The sequence below is a fragment of the Gadus macrocephalus genome, chromosome 3, assembly GCF_031168955.1.
Source record: "Gadus macrocephalus chromosome 3, ASM3116895v1".
Lineage (NCBI taxonomy): Eukaryota > Metazoa > Chordata > Actinopteri > Gadiformes > Gadidae > Gadus > Gadus macrocephalus.
Window position 1 is genome coordinate 4,338,873 of NC_082384.1, and position 21,584 is coordinate 4,360,456.

General features: G+C 41.4%; 3 protein-coding genes across 3 annotated transcripts in view; all 3 read right to left on the minus strand.

Annotated features, from left to right (window-relative positions):
* The window catches only part of ndufs8a (NADH:ubiquinone oxidoreductase core subunit S8a), a 340,733-nt gene extending 319,784 nt beyond the window's left edge, over positions 1-20,949 (minus strand). The window contains exon 1 of the mRNA XM_060046754.1: positions 20,945-20,949. The gene's annotated coding sequence lies outside the window, so the exon portion shown is untranslated. The remainder of the gene's footprint in view (positions 1-20,944) is intronic.
* Positions 1-21,584, minus strand: part of si:dkey-28b4.8 (sarcoplasmic/endoplasmic reticulum calcium ATPase 2) — a 126,972-nt gene that overhangs the window by 1,205 nt on the left and 104,183 nt on the right. The window lies entirely within an intron of this gene.
* On the minus strand, positions 7,031-20,936 carry tmx2b (thioredoxin-related transmembrane protein 2b). Its single transcript, XM_060046752.1, has 8 exons — positions 20,588-20,936; positions 20,196-20,256; positions 19,810-19,923; positions 19,124-19,200; positions 17,352-17,458; positions 9,487-9,552; positions 9,204-9,333; positions 7,031-8,610 (listed from the first exon to the last, which is right to left on the minus strand). The coding sequence occupies exons 1-8, from the start codon at positions 20,774-20,776 to the stop codon at positions 8,422-8,424; spliced, it is 933 nt and encodes a 310-aa protein (XP_059902735.1). The 5' UTR covers positions 20,777-20,936; the 3' UTR covers positions 7,031-8,421.

Here is a 21,584-nt window from a genome sequence, read left to right on the forward strand (position 1 = left end):
AGGAATGAATGGGCGGCCATTTTCCAGTCCGTGGTCCATCCTTTATTCGCTCTGTGCACAATATGGCGACCGTTGGCGGAAATGATCTGTAAAGGATGCTGAGCACTTCCGGTCTAAACATCCAGATTTGACAGCGACCACAAAAACAGCCAGAGAGCGAATTAGTTAGTTTTTCAGTTTCACAATGAGCCTTTTTAAAATCCAAGGGAAGCGACATAGCTTTCAACAGGTGGGAAACACTGTACGTCATTGCTGTGTGCCGTTGTGTACCTGTTCATCGAAGTACAACAAAACAGTTAGCTTCCATTCATTCCCCGTTGACGCTGCGGTACGGGCTGAGTGGAAGCAGAAAATCCGTAGGGATTACTTTATGCCGACCAAGCACACCCGGGTCTGTAGTCGACATTTTAAGCAGACTGATATTGATGTGACTGTCGGTGGACGAAGGAGGGTGAAGAAGGGAGCCATACCAGTTTTATTTTCTTGGAACGGATACCAGCTACCTGCGCCCAGACCGAGTGTGTGGGAACGGCGTCCGCGGGCCGAGAGTCCCCCCCCAGAGCCAGACTCGGACTCGGAGATGGAGACTGGAATGGCTCCAGATCATGATTACTGTGTCGTCCCCCAAACAGGAGCGAGGGCAAGTAATTTGTCAGACGAAAACGAAGCTCTACGTCGTCAGATCAGGGAGCTTCAACAGCAGGTGGAGGATCTCAATCTTCGTCAGCGTTTTGGAATAGAGCGTCTGTCTGCATCAGATGAGGACGTGCGCTTTTACACCAGGTTTGCCTCCTACAGAAGTTTCATGGCATTTTGGAGACTAATTGAACCTGCTGTGACCCACAAAATGATTCGCACAACCAGCGCCAAGACAGCCTCTGCCAGCATCAGGACAACGGTAGGTTTATTGTTGGTATGTTTTTGTTGATATGTTTTTAGTTTTATGTTTTATGTTTTTGTTGATATGTCTCAACAGAAACTGAGACCCATTGACGAGTTTCTGCTGTTCCTGATGTACCTGTCAGTGGGTTTTCCTCTGAGGGACCTTGCAGAGAGGTTCAACATCCACCGCACAACAGCAGGTCGTATCATCACTACATGGACCCACTTCCTGTACTGCCTGCTGGGAAGCAAGCGCCTTTGGGTTCCTCCAGAGGTAGTGAGAGCTCACCTGCCACCTGAGTTTGCAGCTTTTGCAGATACACAGGTAGTCCTTGATTGTACAGAAATATTTTGTCAGACACCATCCTCTCTGCTCCTTCAGAGTGAGGTTTTCTCAACCTACAAATCTCATGCCACATTCAAGGCCATGGTTGGCATGGCACCCCACGGTGCTGTCACCTTTGTGTCTGGACTGTATGCAGGCTCTATGAGTGACCGGGAGATTTTCAAGTTGTCTGGGATTGTGAAGCTGTTGAAGCCAGGTATGGCAATCATGGTGGACAAAGGGTTTCGTGTGGACGACCTTGTTCCTTGTAAGGTTTACCGGCCTGCATTTCTCAGGAACAAACAACAAATGAGTCGTGAGGATGTTAGACAGACACAGGCGATTGCACGTCTGAGAGTGCATGTGGAGAGGTGTATCAGGAGAGTAAAAGAGAACAAACTGTTTGACAAGGCCATACCACTATCTATATGTGGGAACATCGATGAACTGTTCAGTGTGGCCTGCTTCCTGGTCAACTACCAGAATGGGCCTTTAGTGAAGGCATGGGCAACTAGTAAATAAAGTAAATGTTTTATTTTGTGCTGCGTTACGTCTGTTTGTATTGTCCCGTGTTCTCACCCGAATGGTCTGCACCTTGTCGCGGTGGGTGAGCTTTAAACTGAGACAGGCCAATTTTGTGTTTTGCATTTGCTGTCACTGTGTTTGCCACTGTATGTACATTAGCTTTGGGTTTTAAAGGACTTGAAATGAAAACCAGATGCATCATAGATGACACTAGAATATGTAGAATTTAATAAGGAAAGATTGAACAACACTTTTTCAATGATCCTATATCAACAATCCACATAGTTTTACACTCATTTCAATCAGTTCGAAAGGTATGGTCTTTGAATGAAACATTCATTTAAAAAAGATCAGATTAAAAAATGATAGAAAAAGAAATAATCCCCCCTCTCCCTTATGACCCTGGCAACCTCAGCATCTTTATAAAAAGCAAAGCAACAAGAATGATATGCGTCACCACCACTCTGGTACAGACATGAGGATCTCTCTGCTCCACTTCACTGCTTTTTTCCAAGGGGAGGATAACAGCATCGAAAGAGGTGAAAACCATTATAAGTCGGGGCATGTAGGTGACCTTAAAACAATTGGACTGTTAAGTAAATGGCGGACTTCCATGGCCTAAGCTTTATGACCCTGTGATTTACAGAAAACCTGAATATTTCCTTTTCTCAGCATTCTTACATTGAGTAGTACACCTCCCATTTTATCTTTTATTTCTTCAGACAGTTTGAGGGGATTTAAAGCTTTATCATTCTTATCTTTGAACTTAACAAGAACCTTGATTTCTCCTTCTTCCTGAACCTTTGAAACCTTCCGGCTGCCTTGATCAGTGTCCCGCTCACTATTTGATCCATCAGACCAGGGGCGGACTGGCCATCGGGAATACCGGGGACATCCCCAGTGGGCCGATGGCCCAAAATACTATTATGTACCGGCCCACGCCCATCATCGCATCAGCCCTACAATGGTTATCACAGCGGCACAAGCGTAATTTTCTCCAAGAGCTATACCTATCTAATCACAATCGCACTGACTGACTTTTATACTGCTACTCGCAATCGGTCTTCACACTCATGGTGACTATTTTTCGATTTTTTTTTAAGTGTCTTCTAATATGTGTTTTACAGACTTCGGAAGTCCAAAGTAAGAAAAGATCTCCACCTTATTAATAAACACCTCTAAATTGGTTCTTACACAGCCGAAGTGTTCTCAGCTGTGCGGATTGAGGTAGAGAATTTGGATTTGCATACATACACGCAACGCGGCACCCAGTTCTACGCATGCGCTCAACCCATGAGGAGAAAGGGATTGTTAGCGGCGAATGTCTCCAGCTTGAGACCCGCTGAGGGACCACCGCCGGAGGCGGAGGTGCCTAAGCGCTGCGCGGCAACGATCCCTTTCTCCTCCTTGTCGTGGTTCAGTCTACTTCACATTGATGAGGACGTTGAAGAACCAGGAACGTCGGAGAACCCAACGCGGTCGTTTGAGATTCATAATATCGGCTCACACATCTTTTGGCCGTTATAATATTATATGATATAGATATCTATGTAGGCTATATGATAATATTTTTGATATAGAGCTCCAGGACTCCCGTGTGTTCTAGAATATTTACAGAACACGGCTAAAGGCTGTGTGAGCCTCGCCATTGCGATACATCCACTGTAAACAGAGCGAATGGTACCGTGGCTGCAAGCTGCTCAGGGCCACACCCCCACCCTCCTCCTTGACCCGCCTCGCTCCTCCTCATTTGCATTATAGCTACAGCCACCAAAACAGCGCATTTGGGGGAAGCTCAATGTGCGACTGGCTCGGAGTGGCTGTAACTCTGCACCACGGCTGAATTTCGGGAACGTCGTTATGTAACTTACTGTTTTGTTATGCACCTTCAGCACCCCTACACACACAAACAATCACACACCCAGCATGCAACACTACTGATACCACTGATGTTCACACCCCATCGTATGTTCTGTTCTGTTCATTTCTAATATATTGTTCATGCTAATTCTACCCTCTGATTCCAGTTTCTTTATTGTGTGGTCTTTCTCTGCTGACATTAATTCCTTAAGGCTTTGTAGTTATACTTGTATAACCATCTGATACTAGCCAAGAGTTAAGCATATTCATCTAGCAAACTATACCTACCTTGGAGTGTTACAATAGCCAATAATCATTTTATTCCATGTGTCCATCCAGGCAAATTGGTGGATCCAAATGTTATTAAAAAACAAACATACATATATGATGTAATTTATTTGTAATCATCCAAAATAATGTTAAGTGTATGGGTATTTTTCCCAGAAGGCCACTGACTGTTCGATACGCGCGATCCATTGAGTGGGCAACGCGGCGTGTACTTAGTGGGCCGCGCGCCGTGTATTGAGTGGGCCGGTCTGACAGAAACTCCCGGGCCACTTTTTTCCCCCAGTCCGCCCCTGCATCAGACCTGTCTCTTTTATTGCCTTCATCCTCCTTTCTGCTGCCCTTTTCCCACTTGGCCACCTCCCGAAGCCATACCAAAAACCATCCCCTCACGGGGAAGACCCGATGGGTCGAATCTGATTCAGTCCCAAAGTCTCACCGTGATACGGAAGCCGTAGCAGCACCAAAGCTGTCTGATGCGACAAAAAAAACTTGCCAACAAGCCCCGCGCTGATTCAAACTCCGCTCCTCCTCCGAGTCAAGATCCACCTCCCGACGTGAAATCCGTCTGTGAGACACTGCCTCGACTCCACGTCCAAATCCTCTGGTTTTTTAAATGACTGTCCTGCTGCCTTTTGACTGATTCCTTGATTAGGTGATTTAGTTCACCAGGGGAAATGGGGTATATGCCTGTTGTCTGCTGACTGCATCCAATTGGCTCAGGTTTGATTGTCAGATGCTGTCGTCCAATTTCAGCAGTGTTACACACCAAAGCCCAGAACTGCAATGCACTAGGGCTACACCGGTTTTATTTTGATGCGTTTTTTTTTTTTTTTTTTTTTAAATCAGTAGGCTACCCACACCCAGTGGCAAGTCACATGTCTGGGAATATGCATCACGGTCTAGAAAAACCATACCAAATATCATCTAGACAAATAACCCGTAATTTTTTATTAACATTGTTTTACTTTTTTTATCCGTAAATTTGACAAAGCCTATGATTTTCTTCTGTTTAAGAAAAAACTGACAAAAATCAATATTTACAGTTACATGTAACTTTGACAAAATTGTATTGCTATTTGTATTAATGTTTTTTTGTGTTTACATAAATATTAACAGTTTAGTATTTTCCAAAAAAACATTGTAACAATAACACAGCTTTATTGTTTTTCTATTTAGTTTTTTCATGTCATGATTTTACAGGTTCTTACTGTTTATTACTTTTTATTTACAGTGTAGCCTAGTTAAAATCGAATTTTTAATATCTTGTCTACAGGTGAATTTTGTTTAGTAGAATAATCTTCATATGCTTTTTAAAATTAATATATATATATATATATATATATATATATATATATATATATATAATATAAGGGGGTAATGAAGTACATCTTATCTTACAAGTATAGATAGTGACACTAGTAAAAAAACATTTCCTGCAGGAGGCACAGTGAGTGCTGTGAGGTGAGGTCGAAAATATGTTTAATTAAAGCGACAGTTTAAGACGTAAAGAAATGTTAAATGGCCTAAATCAATTGAAGGGATTTGAACAGAGTCTAAATGGAGTAAACAATGTAAACAAAAAAAAGTGTAAAAAAAAAGGGTTGGAATCAAATAAAGTGAAGAATTAGTGATAAAGTTTGAATACATTGGAAATAAAATATAGAATAGCTGAGCTGTTCTTGTGTGTATAGTATGTATAGTGTGTATGATTGTATTAATTTGGAAAAGTATGTTATTGACCTTATTCCTTCATCTAGTTCATCGCAATAAGCTCACAAAATGATGAGGCTTATTTATAGAGCTCATAATTACCCCCATGGGACCTCTGAGATCGTAAAATATGAATGGGTTTCGATCGAGAGAATGTAATTATTTTTTGGTCCCAGTCTTTATATGCCTTGGATTACATATATGTTGTTTGTGGATTTAAATTATAATTTTCATGCAAAGCAACAAGAATGATATGCGTCACCACCACTCTGGTACAGACATGAGGATCTCTCTGCTCCACTTCACTGCTTTTTTCCAAGGGGAGGATAACAGCATCGAAAGAGGTGAAAACCATTATAAGTCGGGGCATGTGTAGATTTTCAGTAATGCCGATGGGGAGATAGTCGGTCTTGTCCACACCAGTCGCAGGGAGCGTGACGTCAGGGCTGGGAATCTTTTGGCACCTCACGATTCGATTTGATTCAGATTATGAGGTCAACTATTCGATTCTAAATTGATTATCGATGCATCTCAATGCAAAAAAAAAAGACATCCAAGTTTGCTAATCACTTCCTAGTTTTGTGACGAACATTAAAGACATCAACAGATGAATTAACTTATCTAATACTTTAGAGAAAAAGCTTTAGTCACAAATATGACTTTCTATGAACAGTGCAATAATCAATGCAGCTTGCATTGCAACACAATATGGAAGTATGTAAAAAAATTGGTTTCAGTTTTCTTTTCTTTCTAATCTTTCACTTCTGTCATTAAAGAAAAAGCTGCTCTTGAATTAGGAGTTCTTGTGTCTTGCTGTGAGTTTGCGTGCATCCTATGCGTAGGTTGAATCGCAATTGTTTCAAGATTAATCAGATTGGCCAATACACACTGAAGATAAATTAAATAATTTTAAAATTACAAAAATTAACCCTCTCTGGCGAACAGAATGTTGCAGCAGGCGAACAAATTAAATATAAATATATATTTTTTTAAATTCCGATTATTCATTTATCTGCATCGAGATGGAATCGTTCTAGAGAAAAGCGATGCATCGAAGAATCGATTATTTTTCCCACCCCTACGTCACATACGAGACGTGTAGTCTTTCTCATTGTGTTTTCTCTACAGCCTTTAACTAAACTATTGCACAATAAACGGTCAAACTCTTGGCATGAAAAAATAAAGAATGAAAAAATTTCATTTAAATCTACAGACATGCGTTATATAAAGACTGGGAGCAGAAAAAAAATTACCTTCTCCATTGAAACCCATTCATATTTTTCGATCTCATCGGTCCCATAGGCTCTACCGGAAGGGACGTGACTTCGCCACTCTATACCGTTGGGACTCCTAGGAGTCTCAACTGTCATGCGACACTTGTTTGTGTAAGTAGCATGATATTGAAATATTGTTGGCAATAAATAAAGAACAGAGCATGAATGTTGTTCCTTTAGTTTTATGTACATTTGTTTCATTGCATGGTACCGTTAATACATAAATTATTTGCAGCCAGATATCCTCATCCAACACAGCGTGCTGATAAGGGAGGCTTCTTGATATTGTGAATAAGCCATTACACATCTGTCCCTTTAAGAAAAAAGAAAAAAAAGAAAGAAGAGGCCAAGGGACATGCGGACAGCTACGAGGAATCCAGTGTTAGCGAAATTAAGACCGTAAATAAGTTAAATTAAACATTCTCTTGTAGAAACAAAAGGGCAATTATTAAAATGAAAAACCGCGCAATGATGAAAAACAGCTTCTTTACAGAGTTATGCTTTTGCCAAAACTAACTTAACAAAAAGGGTTACGTTATGTTCTGAAATTATTGGACATGGAAAAGACCCGCAGTGTAATTCTCAGTTAAGCAAATAAAAAAAAAAAACTACTTTTTGTTTATGACTTACCACGTGAACATTTAACTGTTGCACCATGTTTGAACGAGGAAAAGTTAAAGTATTCAACCTCAGTTGACAGGCAAAAACACAAAACGCTTTGAAATCCCTTCATGCACATCGGGCCTTTGAGATGTAGGCTACTGGCCTGGCAAGTCATCAAAACACTGCGATTGCAATAAATTGAGTCTTTTACCACAAAACAAAGCAGTTAAATTTAGCATCACTCTTTGTTACACAACACACCACTGCAAAGACCGAGGTGGCTGTGGCATGCTCAGCTATCAACAGCTACTAGCAGGCCGTTGGGAGAAGTCCGCTGAGGACCTTAAAACGAATGGAATGTTTAGCAGATGAATCTGCAGTGCTTGCAATGTACCGGCTGCAGTAGCCGCTTCTAAAAGGGAATGTAGAAATGTAACACTAACAAACATAATAATAAATGACTCGTCCTTCAACATATATTTGTGTAAAAAAGAAGTTAACTTAAAAATCCTATCAATTTAGATTAATATGAACAAGGGACAAGGATTAACAATCAATGTTCCCTTGTTCAAAAACAGGAAAAGGAAACCGTCATGAGCAGTTCTGGTCGGGCGTTGACTTGCACATACACTGCACAGTAAAAGGCAACATAGGAAGAGTACCTCACCTGCTGTAGTACCTCTTACAGACTTTGAGTTCAAGTGGACCCGGTTCAATGTCGTAATAACCTCGTCAGAAAGCCTGGACCACCCTTGTTTGGCCGCCCCTCGCTGTTCACTTTGAAAAATTTTAACACCTCATTATTATTATTAGTGTCTTTTAAAATGGCCGGATTAGTTCAGTTATTAACAAAATCGGCAAAGCCATGCTTCACATTGGTGAGCAAACACATGGAAATATCACAGAAAATAATTATACAACACTCTGACATATGCAGAACATTGCATGTGACTTTTATTTGTCCTTCTTGGTTTCCAGATCCTCCTCCTGTGCTCCGACCACTTCCTGTTCTGGCTCCTCCTCTTCCAGAACGGGAGGGAACTGTGATAGGGCGGCCTTATCCGCTGCCGCCCCCTTGGTCTTGCTGAGCTTTTTGGATTTCTGGTAGAGCTCGTTGAGGTTGAATTCCCTGATGATATTCTCCTGTTGGGAGATATGAAGTAGAAACCATGAAATCACCTGATCAACTAATCTTTTCTCTTAGGTCAATCTACAAACTATTAGCATGTTACGTTATGTGAATAGAAAAAGAAAAAGCAGACAATAGTTACTAAAATACTCAATGGCTGCAAATGCATGGAAAAAAATAGCTTCACTCTAGGCTGAACGGATAAGATTTATCTGAACTCAAAACATGGCACAGAATTAACCCTTCTCATAGGACTTGAAGGTGTTGCAGAACTACTACAGGGGACAGGGTCACTGAGGGCCCCACAGTCCAGCAGGCAGTTTGCCTATTGGGGCCCCACCGCCCATTACTATTCCAGCATCTCTCAAAATATATTGTAATAAGACGTCTGGCTGACATCTCATTCTACACTGACTGGTAAAAGAGCTAGAGACCTATAATTTGGCCAATATAGATAGAGACCGCAGATCTAATATAGCTACTGTATGATTAAACATAATTTAAATCAATACGTTTCTTTAAATAGAGGCAATACAGAGTCTGTTGGGTACAGTTCGATCTTGCCCAGACAGTTAGGTCAAACATGAGATGAAGCAGAATGGCCGACCTCTGTGAAGGTCCAGGACACCGCCCTGCCCTTCTTGTCCACCTGGGGGCGTCTCATGACCTCCTTTCCCCCCTGGAAGATCACCAAGGAGGGCAGCTGCTTGGACAGAGGAGACGCGGACACTTTGTACCTGTAGTGGCGAAGAGGAGGACATAGATCAGGTTCACACACACACACACACACACGTCATAATTGATGTCATAATTACTTCTCCAACAACCATGTGAATAGAAGGACAGTGCCAAAGGAGAAGTTTACAGTGAAATTTTTTTGTAAAACCTACTTTTTGGACACCTCTCCGTAGCGTCCAATGTCAACTTTGCCAAACTTGAGGCCAGCACAGTTATACCTGAGAGGAGGCAAGGACAATCAAATACCAGAATTTGTCTTACTGAATAACACCAATGAAGTATTTACAGGTGGCACAGCAATGACTTCACGATTAGCCAAACGGACACAGGTTAAACACTTGCCGTGATTTCACATGCCATAGCTGTAATGGAAAGTAACACTGGCCCACATTTGAGCCATCAGACAACAGTGCCACAGCAGAGATGGCGCTGTCCAAAAAGGTAAATGATCGTAGGCCTGTCGCGATATGCAATAAATCAATTAATTGAGCGATAAATTAAAATGAGCGATAATTTTTTGCCGGCCGCAATAATTTCCATTCGCACTCTTTTTTTTTAAATCATTGCTTTATTGGCCTAATCTGAGAAGAAATCTATGCCATAAACAGAAATATTATAGGCCTTTATTACACGGGTCTTCTCAATGCCGTGGAACGCTCCGTTCACTTGCATAGATAGTAGTCCGGTAACTTGTCAACCCCAGCGTCTTCAGTTGCTGAGCAACGTCAACGTCTTTGGCAGACTATTTCTCTGCTGATCAACACTACGAATGCTGCTAACGAATAAATTGTAAAAAGACACACCATGTGAAGTTATTTATTCGTCTTGGCAAGTAGCCTTGTAATAAGCGGGATGATGTATAGAACATTGCCGGTCATTATCTAAAATAAGCCCCTTCAGGGCGAAGCAAGACACCTCCGCTGCGCGTCGGTCGCCTGTTCGCCCTGTCGGGGCTTATTTTCCCGATAGTGACGGCGTTCTATGCATTATATATATTTATATATATTTAGCAGGGTAGGCCTAAGTAACAAATGTCGGGTTGAAATCGGGCTCCGGCTCATAATTACAGGGCACAACGAGTAAACCCCCTCGTCAAGTGTCAGTCACTTGTTGCATTGTCTGTGTGGGAGGCGGAGCCCTGGCGCAATCGTGTTTACATCCTTTTGATTTAGTGTTTCAATTTTATTTATTGTTTTTGGTGGTGTTTGGTTTTTATTCAAGAGCATTTTTTGTTAATAGATTGTTTTTGGTTGTTTTGTTAATTTATTCTGGATATTTTAAATGTCTTCCAGACATCCAGTTCCAGTGTTCTTTAAAAATAAAGGTTTATTGATCTTCGAAAGGGTGTACTTTATCATTATATTAGTGGAAAAACGGCAATATTATCGCTTATCGCAATAATTCCTGGGGCAATTAATCGCCCAGAAAAATGTGTTATCGTGACAGGCCTAAATGATCGGCCTTTATATTGCGCCCGTCTCTAGGGGCAATATACATGCATGTTTACACGCTGAAGCGGTCATCCACACACACACCAACAAGCCTCTGCCAAGAGGACCAGGGCTGGGTTTACTTAAAGGGATACTTCAGCGGTGGAGATATGAAGGCTATATGAAGTAAATAATTCGAGAGAAAGTGTCTCTGGCTCAAAAGTAAGAAATCCTCCAACTACCACAGTGCATTACGCTCGTTGCACCGCCCGCCTGTTTCCGTTTGGAGAGGGAAGGACCCATGGTCCTAGCGCGAGTGATAGCGCGAGCAAACTGTGTGTAAACATATCCCCGTGATACATTGACTAGTTTAGAATTTTTTTTCAAACGCATCATTTGTATATTACTGTACAGCATAAAAACATTTGCTTATTACTAGTGCCGTCAGTTTAACGCGTTATTAACAGCGTTAACGCAAACCAATTTTAACGGCCTTAACTTTTTTATCACGCGATTAACGCAATTATTTTATTAATTTTTTCGCTCAAAACAAAGAAGCAGTAGCCTGACTGCTATGTTCAACGCAGTATTGTATGTTCATGGTTTAATTGCACTATAGGCTTTTTTTTTGTATCGTCCTGTTTTGATCAGTATATGCCAATGTTGTTATCAATAAAAAAACATTTGCACAAGGCAAGCCGATGCACTTCTCCATGTTGATAAGACCATTCAAATGAGAAAAATGTATGGGAAAAAGAAATCAAGGGATATTTAGCATAGAAAAAAATTGCAATTGCTCGCGATTAATCTTGAGTCAACTATGACATTAATGCGATTAAATATTTTAATCGCTTGACAGCACTACTAATTACAGTAGCTCAGCATATCAAGTATTGGTACTCAACCTTTTCTCCCCAGTTGAAATAAGTGTTTCTTATACAGTAGGCCTACTTTAGTATAATAGCACTTGGGTTAGTAAACAAATCACAACAACCAACATGAATTTTAAGTTTTATTCATGAAAAAATATGAACTATTTACAAAAATAAAACGTGTAGCTAGAGTCAATAGTCACAGCTCATCTTGAGCATCTACTGTCTCCTGGTAGCCACGGTACTGCCCATGTTGTGCTGGGTAATAAGCTCTGTTGACCTGGACAACACAGGAAGCCGATACCGTCTAAGAAAGAAAGAACAACATTAGCAAAGCAAGATAAATTATGCCTCGAGTAGCCTATACAGCATTACACAGACTTAAAGCTAACGTAACGTAGCCTATGCTCTGCCAATAAGATCGGCTACTTTCGGATAACGACATTGTCACGTTCCCCGGGACTCAAAACTATTGTAGCCAATGTGTTAGTAAAAAAACTAAAACTTACTCCATGATCAGACGTCCGTTTCTCCCGGCGGGCTTAGGCTTGTTTCCAGTTCACTTTCTGGGTCCGGAAATATGTATCCAATACCCAACTGTTCGGATGAGGCGTAAAGCCTGGGTGAGAGGTTACACACATGGCCCCTCGTCCTCACCAGATTCAGCCATTTATTCTCGAAGAAACTGGCATCGCTGAAATTCGCTGCAGCACAGGGACTCTGTGTTAAGGCCGATTCATACCTCCGGATCCGGACGAAATTCGTCCGTCCACCCCAAACGTTGCCTCCGGAACTACCCTTCATACCTCCGTCTGGTTTCAGCGTTGTTATGGATGTTACAAAATAAATCCTTTAAAGGGCAGTGACTGTCGTTTCACAAATGAACGGCAGCGACAATCGCAAACATGACATCTGTAGAGATGATTTTGCTTTGTGTCATCCGAAATCGGCAAAAAAAAGTGCAAAAAGTGTAGGCCTAGGCGGCAGTGGCATGTGACACCCCACACCAGGCCGCAGATTATCTCCTCAAAATGACCAGATACAACTCATTGTCAAAGCAGGGGAACAATAAAACAAAAAGGTCAGGTAATATAGTATAATAAGTATAAAACGTTAAATACAATTTATACAACGGGGGGGCTAAATCCAGCGATCTGATTGGTTCCTAACTGTTGTATAATGAGCGTATGCATAACTGCTATGACGCTCGATCATTTTGTGAAAGTTTGCATATCACTCCGCGCCCGGAAGTAGAAACAGTTACAAAGTAAAACATGTTGGATGATGGAGAGGGTGTAAATGTTGTTGCTCCGGGAGTGAGCAAGGCGATGGAGTGACTAACGAAAGCTTAGGCACACGGCGAGTGAACTGCTCCATAGGATAAATTGCCGGCGAACCGCTCTAGCCGAGCCTTCTCTCGGAGGGACGCTAAAGTGTGTTGCATAGCAACCGTCGTGCATTTTGAAGGCAGCCAGGAGGGACTACTTTTTTGTATTCTTTAATAAAACGGCTACTTTGACTTTCTTGGTTCCTTTTTAAATGTAGTGTCTATGACTTTCGTTTTGCCATAATAGTAACCGTTGTATAAAAGCAATAGATCACTTCAGTCAGTGGTATGTGCTCATTATACCACTGTGAAGGGGGTCGCCGGCCCTCCGCTGCGCGACGGGTAGGGGTGTAACGATACATCGATGCAGATCGATACATCGATTGATTGGCGAACGATCCAACTGCATCGATGCAACGGCCAAACATCGATGCATATCGCAGTATTACACCCTTTTATTATTATATATCTCCTTTCGCGGGTGTTTGTGAAACTATTTCTGCGCAAAGCGCCAAGCCGCTCGTATCCAGTCACCGGTTAAACGAGGCAACAGCGATCACATGTGTGAGCGCGAGGATGTCTAGTTTCAGTTTGTGTTGCCAGATTGGGCATATGTCCCGTTTTTCCAGCCTAACGTGATTAAAAGTAGCCAAATCGGGCTGAAAAATGTGCCCAATCTGGCAACACGGACGGCTTATCTTAACAGCCAAGATGATTCCGAGGGATGTTTTGTTTTATGAAGAAAAATATCCACACAGATAGGTTGGGAATGGTCTACGTTCAAAATGAAAGATCATTACAGGCTCTTTAATTTAAGCTATAAAAAACCTTTGGCACTTAAATGCAATTATGTGGCACTTTATTATTTGTATTAAAAATGGATTTTTTTGTTTTAAATATCCGGAAGAGCAAAGAAATAAAATGATGAAATTATAATTAAGTTGATGTGAGTTGATATGATTGTAAGAGGTTGTGTTAAATGGGCATATGATATCGTCTCATATCGATCGCATGCCCCTGAATCGAAATCGTATCGCGGCAGACTTTTGATATCGGCAAATATCGTATCGTTGTCCAATGAATCGATATAATATCGTATCGTGATGAAACCAGAGATTTACACCCCTAGCGACGGGGTCGTGATCTATTGCTTAAATATATATACTAGTGCTGTCAAGCGATTAATGTCAACTCAAGATTAATCGCGATTAATTGTAAATGTTTTTTCTATGCTAAATATTCCTTGATTTCTTTGTCCCATTAATTTCTCATTTTAATGCTCTTATCAACATGGAGAAGTGCATCGGCTTGCCTTGTGCAAATGTTTTTTTATTGATAACAACATTGGCATATACTGATCAAAACAGGACGATAAGAAAAAAAAGCCTATAGTGCAATTAAACGATGAACATACAAACATACTGCGTTGAACATAGCAGTCAGGCTACTGCTTCTTTGTTTTGAGCCAAAAAAAAAATATATATATATATATTATATAAAAAAAAGAAAGAATGGCGTTAATCACGCGATAAAAAAATTAACGCCGTTAAAACTGGTTTGCGTTAACGCCGTTAATAACGCGTTTTACTGACAGCACTAATATATACATATCAGATAATATACTATATCTATTGTCGCAAATGGTCTGACTTTTGACTCTATACTGCCCCCTCGATTTCCGGTGGTATTGCTCCGTTTCTCCCGGAGCACTCCGGATTCGTAAGCTCAGAGGCGACGGACCCATTGACGGACGAATCACCTCCAGGACCGGACGAAACGGTCCGTATCGGTATTTACCGTAGGGTGTGAAGTGAATGGGCCTTTAGTGTCTATAGGCGAACAGAGCAAACCGGCGCGCTCCGTCTCCTCGGCAACAGGCAAGGCTTGTTCAGCTGCAGCCGCAGCTGCACCCTCCTCCATTTGTGTCAATTCTTCCTGGCTGTATTTTGGCTCGTAATAATAGCCCTGAATGTCCAAATCCAACAATACATTTTCAAAATCCACTTTGGATGTTTAACATTACAAATTTGTTCTCTAGCTAAGCGGTGAAGAAACATGGCTGACATTGTGGCTACATCTTGTGCACGAGCTCCTGCCCCCCCTCATTCCTTATTGGTGGGCTCACAAATTTGCGAAACCAGTGGTTTGTAGTCAGTGTTGGGAGGGTTACTTTTAAAATGTATCCAGTTACAGAGTACAGAATACATGACCAAAAATGTAATATGTAACTAGGGCTGGGCGATTTGGCCTAAAAATAAAATCTCGATTTTTTTCTAACTAAAGGACGATTTTCGATTTAAACCTCGATTTTTTTTTTCTGTATTTCTCTAAACAAATTCCATTGAAACCCATGTACGTGTGTGGCGCTTATGGGGTGTCGCACCACACTCACCAACGCAGGGGTCTACAACCCGCTGATTTAAGAGTATAACGATTATCAACAATCATGGAAAGCTGAGTAGGTTTATCAGTTTTAATAACAGTATGAACAAATAGAACTCAAAAATTACAAGTTGTCCTTTGTATATCTATAGTAGCAATAGCACATGCTAAACAAGGACAAAATCTACTCAGAATAATTGAATGAACTGTTTACATCCATGGCTAACCAGTGCATGAGAAGGAGATGACAGGAGACTAAGGTTTCACTCTTTCAATTGCTCTAATTTGAGCTCTTACTGTTATCTAACATACCATACAGTAATTTAATTGTGTAAAAGTGTGAAATTACTGCACCTTAAAAATGACCATGAATTAGCTATACTCTCATTTGCATAGTGATTAACATTATGAATTTCAATTGTGTATACCAACTGTATGTTGGCTGACATTTACCTATAACTTTTTTTCCCTCCACTCTAACCAAGGATGCCTGTTTTTAAATTCCCTAGCCTGACACCCAGTCTGAAAGGCTGGCCAGGGGTTCTCATCTAAAAGTAACGAGGAGATATAAAGTGGGATTAAAACATTGTCTTCTGTTGACTACTTATTATGTGGTTTACACATTAATATGGGAGGACTGGACACACACACACACACACACACACACGCACGCACGCACGCACACACACGCGAGAAGGAGGGGCTCGGCCCGCCAACTAACGTGCAGAGATGCAGGGGCAGCTTCGCGCTTCGTAACAGAGACAGGGCAGAGCGCGAGCGCACAGCGGGAATTTTATGAATGGTGAATGTAGGAGATAACTTCCCCTGCTTAAAGTATTTTATTGCAGTTATACCCAACCGATATTTCCGAAAAATAAACACAGAAGTGAAAGATCTGTCACAAGACGATTGATACGTATCCGTGCACATTTTTAAGTGGGTATACGCAAATCCTGGTGCGTTCCTAGTGGGTATACGGCGTATACCTGCGTATCACGTAGACTACACCACTGCTTGTAACTAAGAGAACACACATGTGAGTTGTTGATCACAAATTATTTGTATACATAACGTCATCTTTGCAAAAGACGTTTAACTGAAAAGTGTTTCAATCGACCCGGCTCTCCCCCAAGTCTGTCGGGGGCGAGGTGAATGTGATTGCAGTAAGCTGAGTTTTGCGCGCGTTCTGGAAAGTGAGAGAGGAGGCTACTACGGAGTCTATTCAGCAAAACAAATCGGAAGAGTCTAGAACTGTTTTTAAATCGCGATTTTTCGGTTCAGCCATTTCACAAACCGTAGGAAAGAAAAAATGCAAATTAATCGATTAAACCGAAAAAATCGCCCAGCCCTATATGTAACGTATTCCGTTTCATCACTCAATCTGAGTATCGTATTCTGAATACTTGGATTACTTCCACATTGAATTGCTGCTTACTAAACAGGCCTATTCGGGTGTGTTCTTCTGTTTGAACTGGCTGAATGTGTTAGGCCCTAGTCTCCCTGAAACTTAACTATTTTATATAATTTGCTGTAGTGGAACAAAGACTATAAGGGCATGTTCGTGTGTGTGTGTGTTCAATCATCAGCATTTTGATGTGTTTTCCAGCATACGTTTTATGTGGGTGTCTGTCCTGAAAGTATCGTCATGTAATCCATTGATTTCAACAATGTAACTGTATTCTAAATACCAACTATTTAAATTGTAACTAACGGAATACAGTTAGCTATAATTTGTATTCTGAATACGTAACGCCGGTACATGTATTCCGTTACTCCACTGTTTGTAGTCCTCGGCCCTTCTAGCAGGCAAGCAAAGTTCTCCTGGGATGACGTCAAACGCGTCATTTGACGTCATCTCGGGAGAAAATTAGATCAGGAAAGCTGGGCCAAGGGAAAACGGGGTTAGACTGAGGGAAAAAAACGCCGGTTCTGAATGGCTGAAGTATCCCTTTAAGGGATAGATCTGCAGAGACGGTGGAGAATAAGAGAATCAGGGCTGGGCTTACTTCAGGGAGAGGTCTGCGTAGACCGAGGCGAAGGACTGACATTCGGGAGACCAGTTGGCGAAAAACTCTACAATCCAGGTCACTCGCCCGTCTCTCTCCAGCTCGTCCTGTGGAGAAGGTTTTATGATCAACACACGCTAAATGACATAACCTGCACCCTCAGAAACACCGCAATGTCCTCTGTATTGAACTTTTTGTGGTAATTTCATATCAAGTATAAGTAAACCCCAAATTTCAGCTTGAATTAAAACAGAATAATAAAATTGAGTTTGAGAAAGGAGGGGGGGGTGTTGCCCCATGGTTATAACCCGAGAAGCACAACACACACACACACACACACACACACACACACACACACACCTTCGTCTTGATGCCGAACTGTATACAGGTGCTTCGGCTTCACGAAAGAACGTTGGAACGCACTTTACAGCTGTTTTTTTGTCTTATTTCTAGGGATGCACGATATATCGGCAGTGATATCGTTATCGGCCGATGTTAGTCATTTTTTAACATATCGGCCCGATAAGTAAAACTGGTCCGATATTAACAGCCGATATTTATTTCCGTCTAGTTGCCGTTGTGTGTGTTTTTTGCCCATGCGCAGCTTGTTTGGTCATGTGACATTGTCATTGACGCAGCCAGAGACGCACTGAGAGGCAGTACAGCAGTGTTTGTCACCTTAACTGAAAAGAATTAATGTCGGCGGTTTGGATGTTTTTTACGGTCTCAAATGAAGGTACTCGAATTGCAATATGCAGTACTTGCAAAGCCGAAGTAATGCGCGGAGGATGCAGTGTCAAATCATTAAATACATTATTGTAGCGAAATACAGTTTCTGTTGTGTTTTATTTGGCGTTCCGTAATCCCATTGAAACGGAAACCGGAACCGGATATGTTTATATTTGGTTGTAGTCTTTTCGCTCGGTTCTCCGGATCAACAGTAGGGCTAGAACCGAGTGAAAAGACTACAACCAACCTCCCTTGATATATTTGATTTAGCCTATTTCACAGATTTGAGTTGAAATTGACTTAAACTTGAAACACTTTTTGTAATTTATCAGACAAGTGTCTGGTTACCATGAATATTGGCATTTGATTTAAGTTATAAGACCGTGTCAAGATATTTTGATTTGTGATCGTTATTGTGATTTATGATCCAAACTTTTTCATAGATGCAAGTTGTATAAGTTGCCTAAAACTAACACTGTTATTAACTTAAGTTTGTTATGGATACCCTGTAACTTGTTGAGGAAACAATGTATTTCGAAGTTTGGGTAAATAAAGAAAGAAATAACTTTTTCATATTCACAGTGTTTACATGTTCTTCAGCATACAAAATCATCATAGAAACTTGTTTTTATGCCAATATCGATATCGGTAAATATCGGATATCGGCCGTAACAGCAATTTTAATATCGGATATCGGTATCGGTCAAAATTTTCATATTGGTGCATCCCAACTTATTTCTTCGGTAACAGTGACATAATGGCTTAGCAAACTATGTTGACGGTCATATGAAGACAAATTACCATATCTATATAAAAAAAGGTTTTGGGCTCACCACCCGTTTAAGAACAGTTATTCAATCGCTAGCTTTCCATTAAACACAACTTTTTTTCTCTTGTATATTTTTATCTTCGGCCCATAGGGAACAGCATTACTCTGCATTCTCGAACACCTTAACGGTCATCTTTCCTTGTCCCCAGTGCCTGAGCAAGCTTCTCATATCCCGAGTCAATGGTCCTATCATTCTTTTGGAAATGGGACTCACATCAATGGTTTTGTCACTGAAGTATTTGATGTACTCAGGTCCCATGTAGAGAGGGGGTTTGCATGTCATCAGGAACACTGCAGAGAGGGAAGAAACACGCAGGCAAGGTGAGAAGAGTAAAACGGGAAGACATACATACATACATCACAACCAGCCATTTTAGATATCCCAAATCCATCCAATTCCGTCAGATTAAAAGGATTACCATACCATCTGTACATTTCATCTAGAAGTGCACATACAAATACTTTCATCTTGAAGGAATGTCTGCCAATGAGATCATGAGGCGTTATAATGGTGGCAGAGCAATTTTCTGAAATGGGTATACATTAAATACAAATTGCACAATTGTGCATATGTTTTTATTTCGATTAAATATTTAGAGATTTAGAGCAAACTAGATGGCTGATCTTGAATTATTGAATGGATTGAGAAGTCAGTATTATCTTTCTAAATCAATCAATTTCTAACTTAGCAGCAAATTTGTCTTTGAATTCCCACTCTCTTAAATAGCCATATTAGATCCCTTGGGTTAGACCTCCCAAAATGCATCCCATCAACATGGCCACATCATGTTAATGATGTGGACCTCCCAAAACACATGAGCGCAATGCATCCGTTTCCTGCGATGACTTGGGGGTAGATCTGTAGTGGCGTTGCCATGGGAAGCGGACTGGGAGACTCACCTATGCAGAGCGTCAGGTAGAGCAGGCCCAGACGGATGTCCAGCCTGAAGAACAGGAGAACGTTCGCCACCTTGCTGAACAAGATGATGTTCCCCACATGCTGCTCCACCGTGACTGCACACACACACACACACACACACACACACACACACACACACACACACACACACACACACACACACACACACACACACACACACACACACACACACACACACACACACAGCTGTAAATGACAAGCCATCGTTTTTCTGGTAGAGACTAGGCCAATTTATGATTGACCCAGCACTTAATGGATCTTTTTTAGCCAGTAACGTAGTGGAAGGAGTTAGGTTGTGCAAGGAGACATTGTAGATCAAATGAATGAAAGGGCAGGAAGTACTTACTGGCTCGCCTGTTCTTCATCATAACAATGGCACTAAGGAACATAAGAATTTCCACCTCTCTCTAGGGTCAAGAAACAGAGCAGTTATAAGGATATGCGTTGAAGCACCATCAAATGTTAAATCATGTCAATTGATAAGAATTTATGCTACATACAGGCCTATGTATAATCAGATACCCATGCATATTAAAAGGCCTACATTTGAATCACTACTGAAGGGGTGTAATGATATGCACAGGATTTAAAGATTATCTAGAAGCAGTATTATGCCCTTACAATACAAATACGTTTACACTTGACTCCATCTCCCCCGTCAGTTTCATCACATCCAATCACGATGCTATTGTTAGAGAATCGCCTAATGAAGATGTTGGAGCATTTATAGATACGGACCCAATCAAAATCGCAGGGGTTGCCATCTTCTCGTTGCGTCGACAGATGGTCGCAGACGCCGGGTGTTTTGCGGATCGCCAGGAAGGCGACGGACATGAAGAGAGAGGCGACGTAGTAGGGCCTCAGGAGCCACTTGTACACATGCGGCAAGTGGTACAGGAAGGCAAGCAGGGGCGTCAGAAGCGCCATGGTCTGATGTTTAGCGTTCAGTCACTGAAAGAGAAATCTAATGGAGATGGTTATGAAATCCTTTGTCGTACCACACCGTGTGGTACCTATCATGTATCGGCCCAACTGAATTAGTGACCACGGATGGATGATAGTAGAAGCGGAAGAAGAAGCGGAGGTCAACGAGGACGAACTGTCGTAGAGCGACGACCATTGGCTGCTCGGGAAACCATCCAATGAGGTGTAGGTCATTGTGCATAAAGTCCCGCCTACCGGAAAGGGATTTACTGGGTTAATTTACCGTAATAACATAAATATCCGATACATCAATAACTGCACCAAGTTGAGCACCACGTTGATGATACAGATTTGAGATAATTCCATAAAGCTTTGATATGATCGATTGCCTGCTTTGCTTTACTTGTTAATATTCGTTGTTTTTAACGACATACGGTAATTCATTTATAGAAGTTTTGGTTTTCGCGGCGCAGATAAGAGAAGGTAGATTCTACGCATGCGCTCAGACATGGTGGTGTTGTGTGATAGTGTATCACTTCAAGTTCTCTTATCACTTCACTTTGTTCCTGTTTCACAAGTAAGATATACACGCACACCTGTTTATACTTTTGTTGTTCTTGTTCCACACATGACTAACTTTGTTTTATTTATTGATATCCTCTGGCTCTACTTTGCTGTTCTTGTTCACACCTACTGTATGTTTGCTTCGTTGTAAGTCCTTGTTCCCACTTGTTTTTGGTTCCACAAACCTCAGCCTGATATACAGTATGTGGAGAGGATTTTTTTCTAAACACTCAGCATCTCCAACACT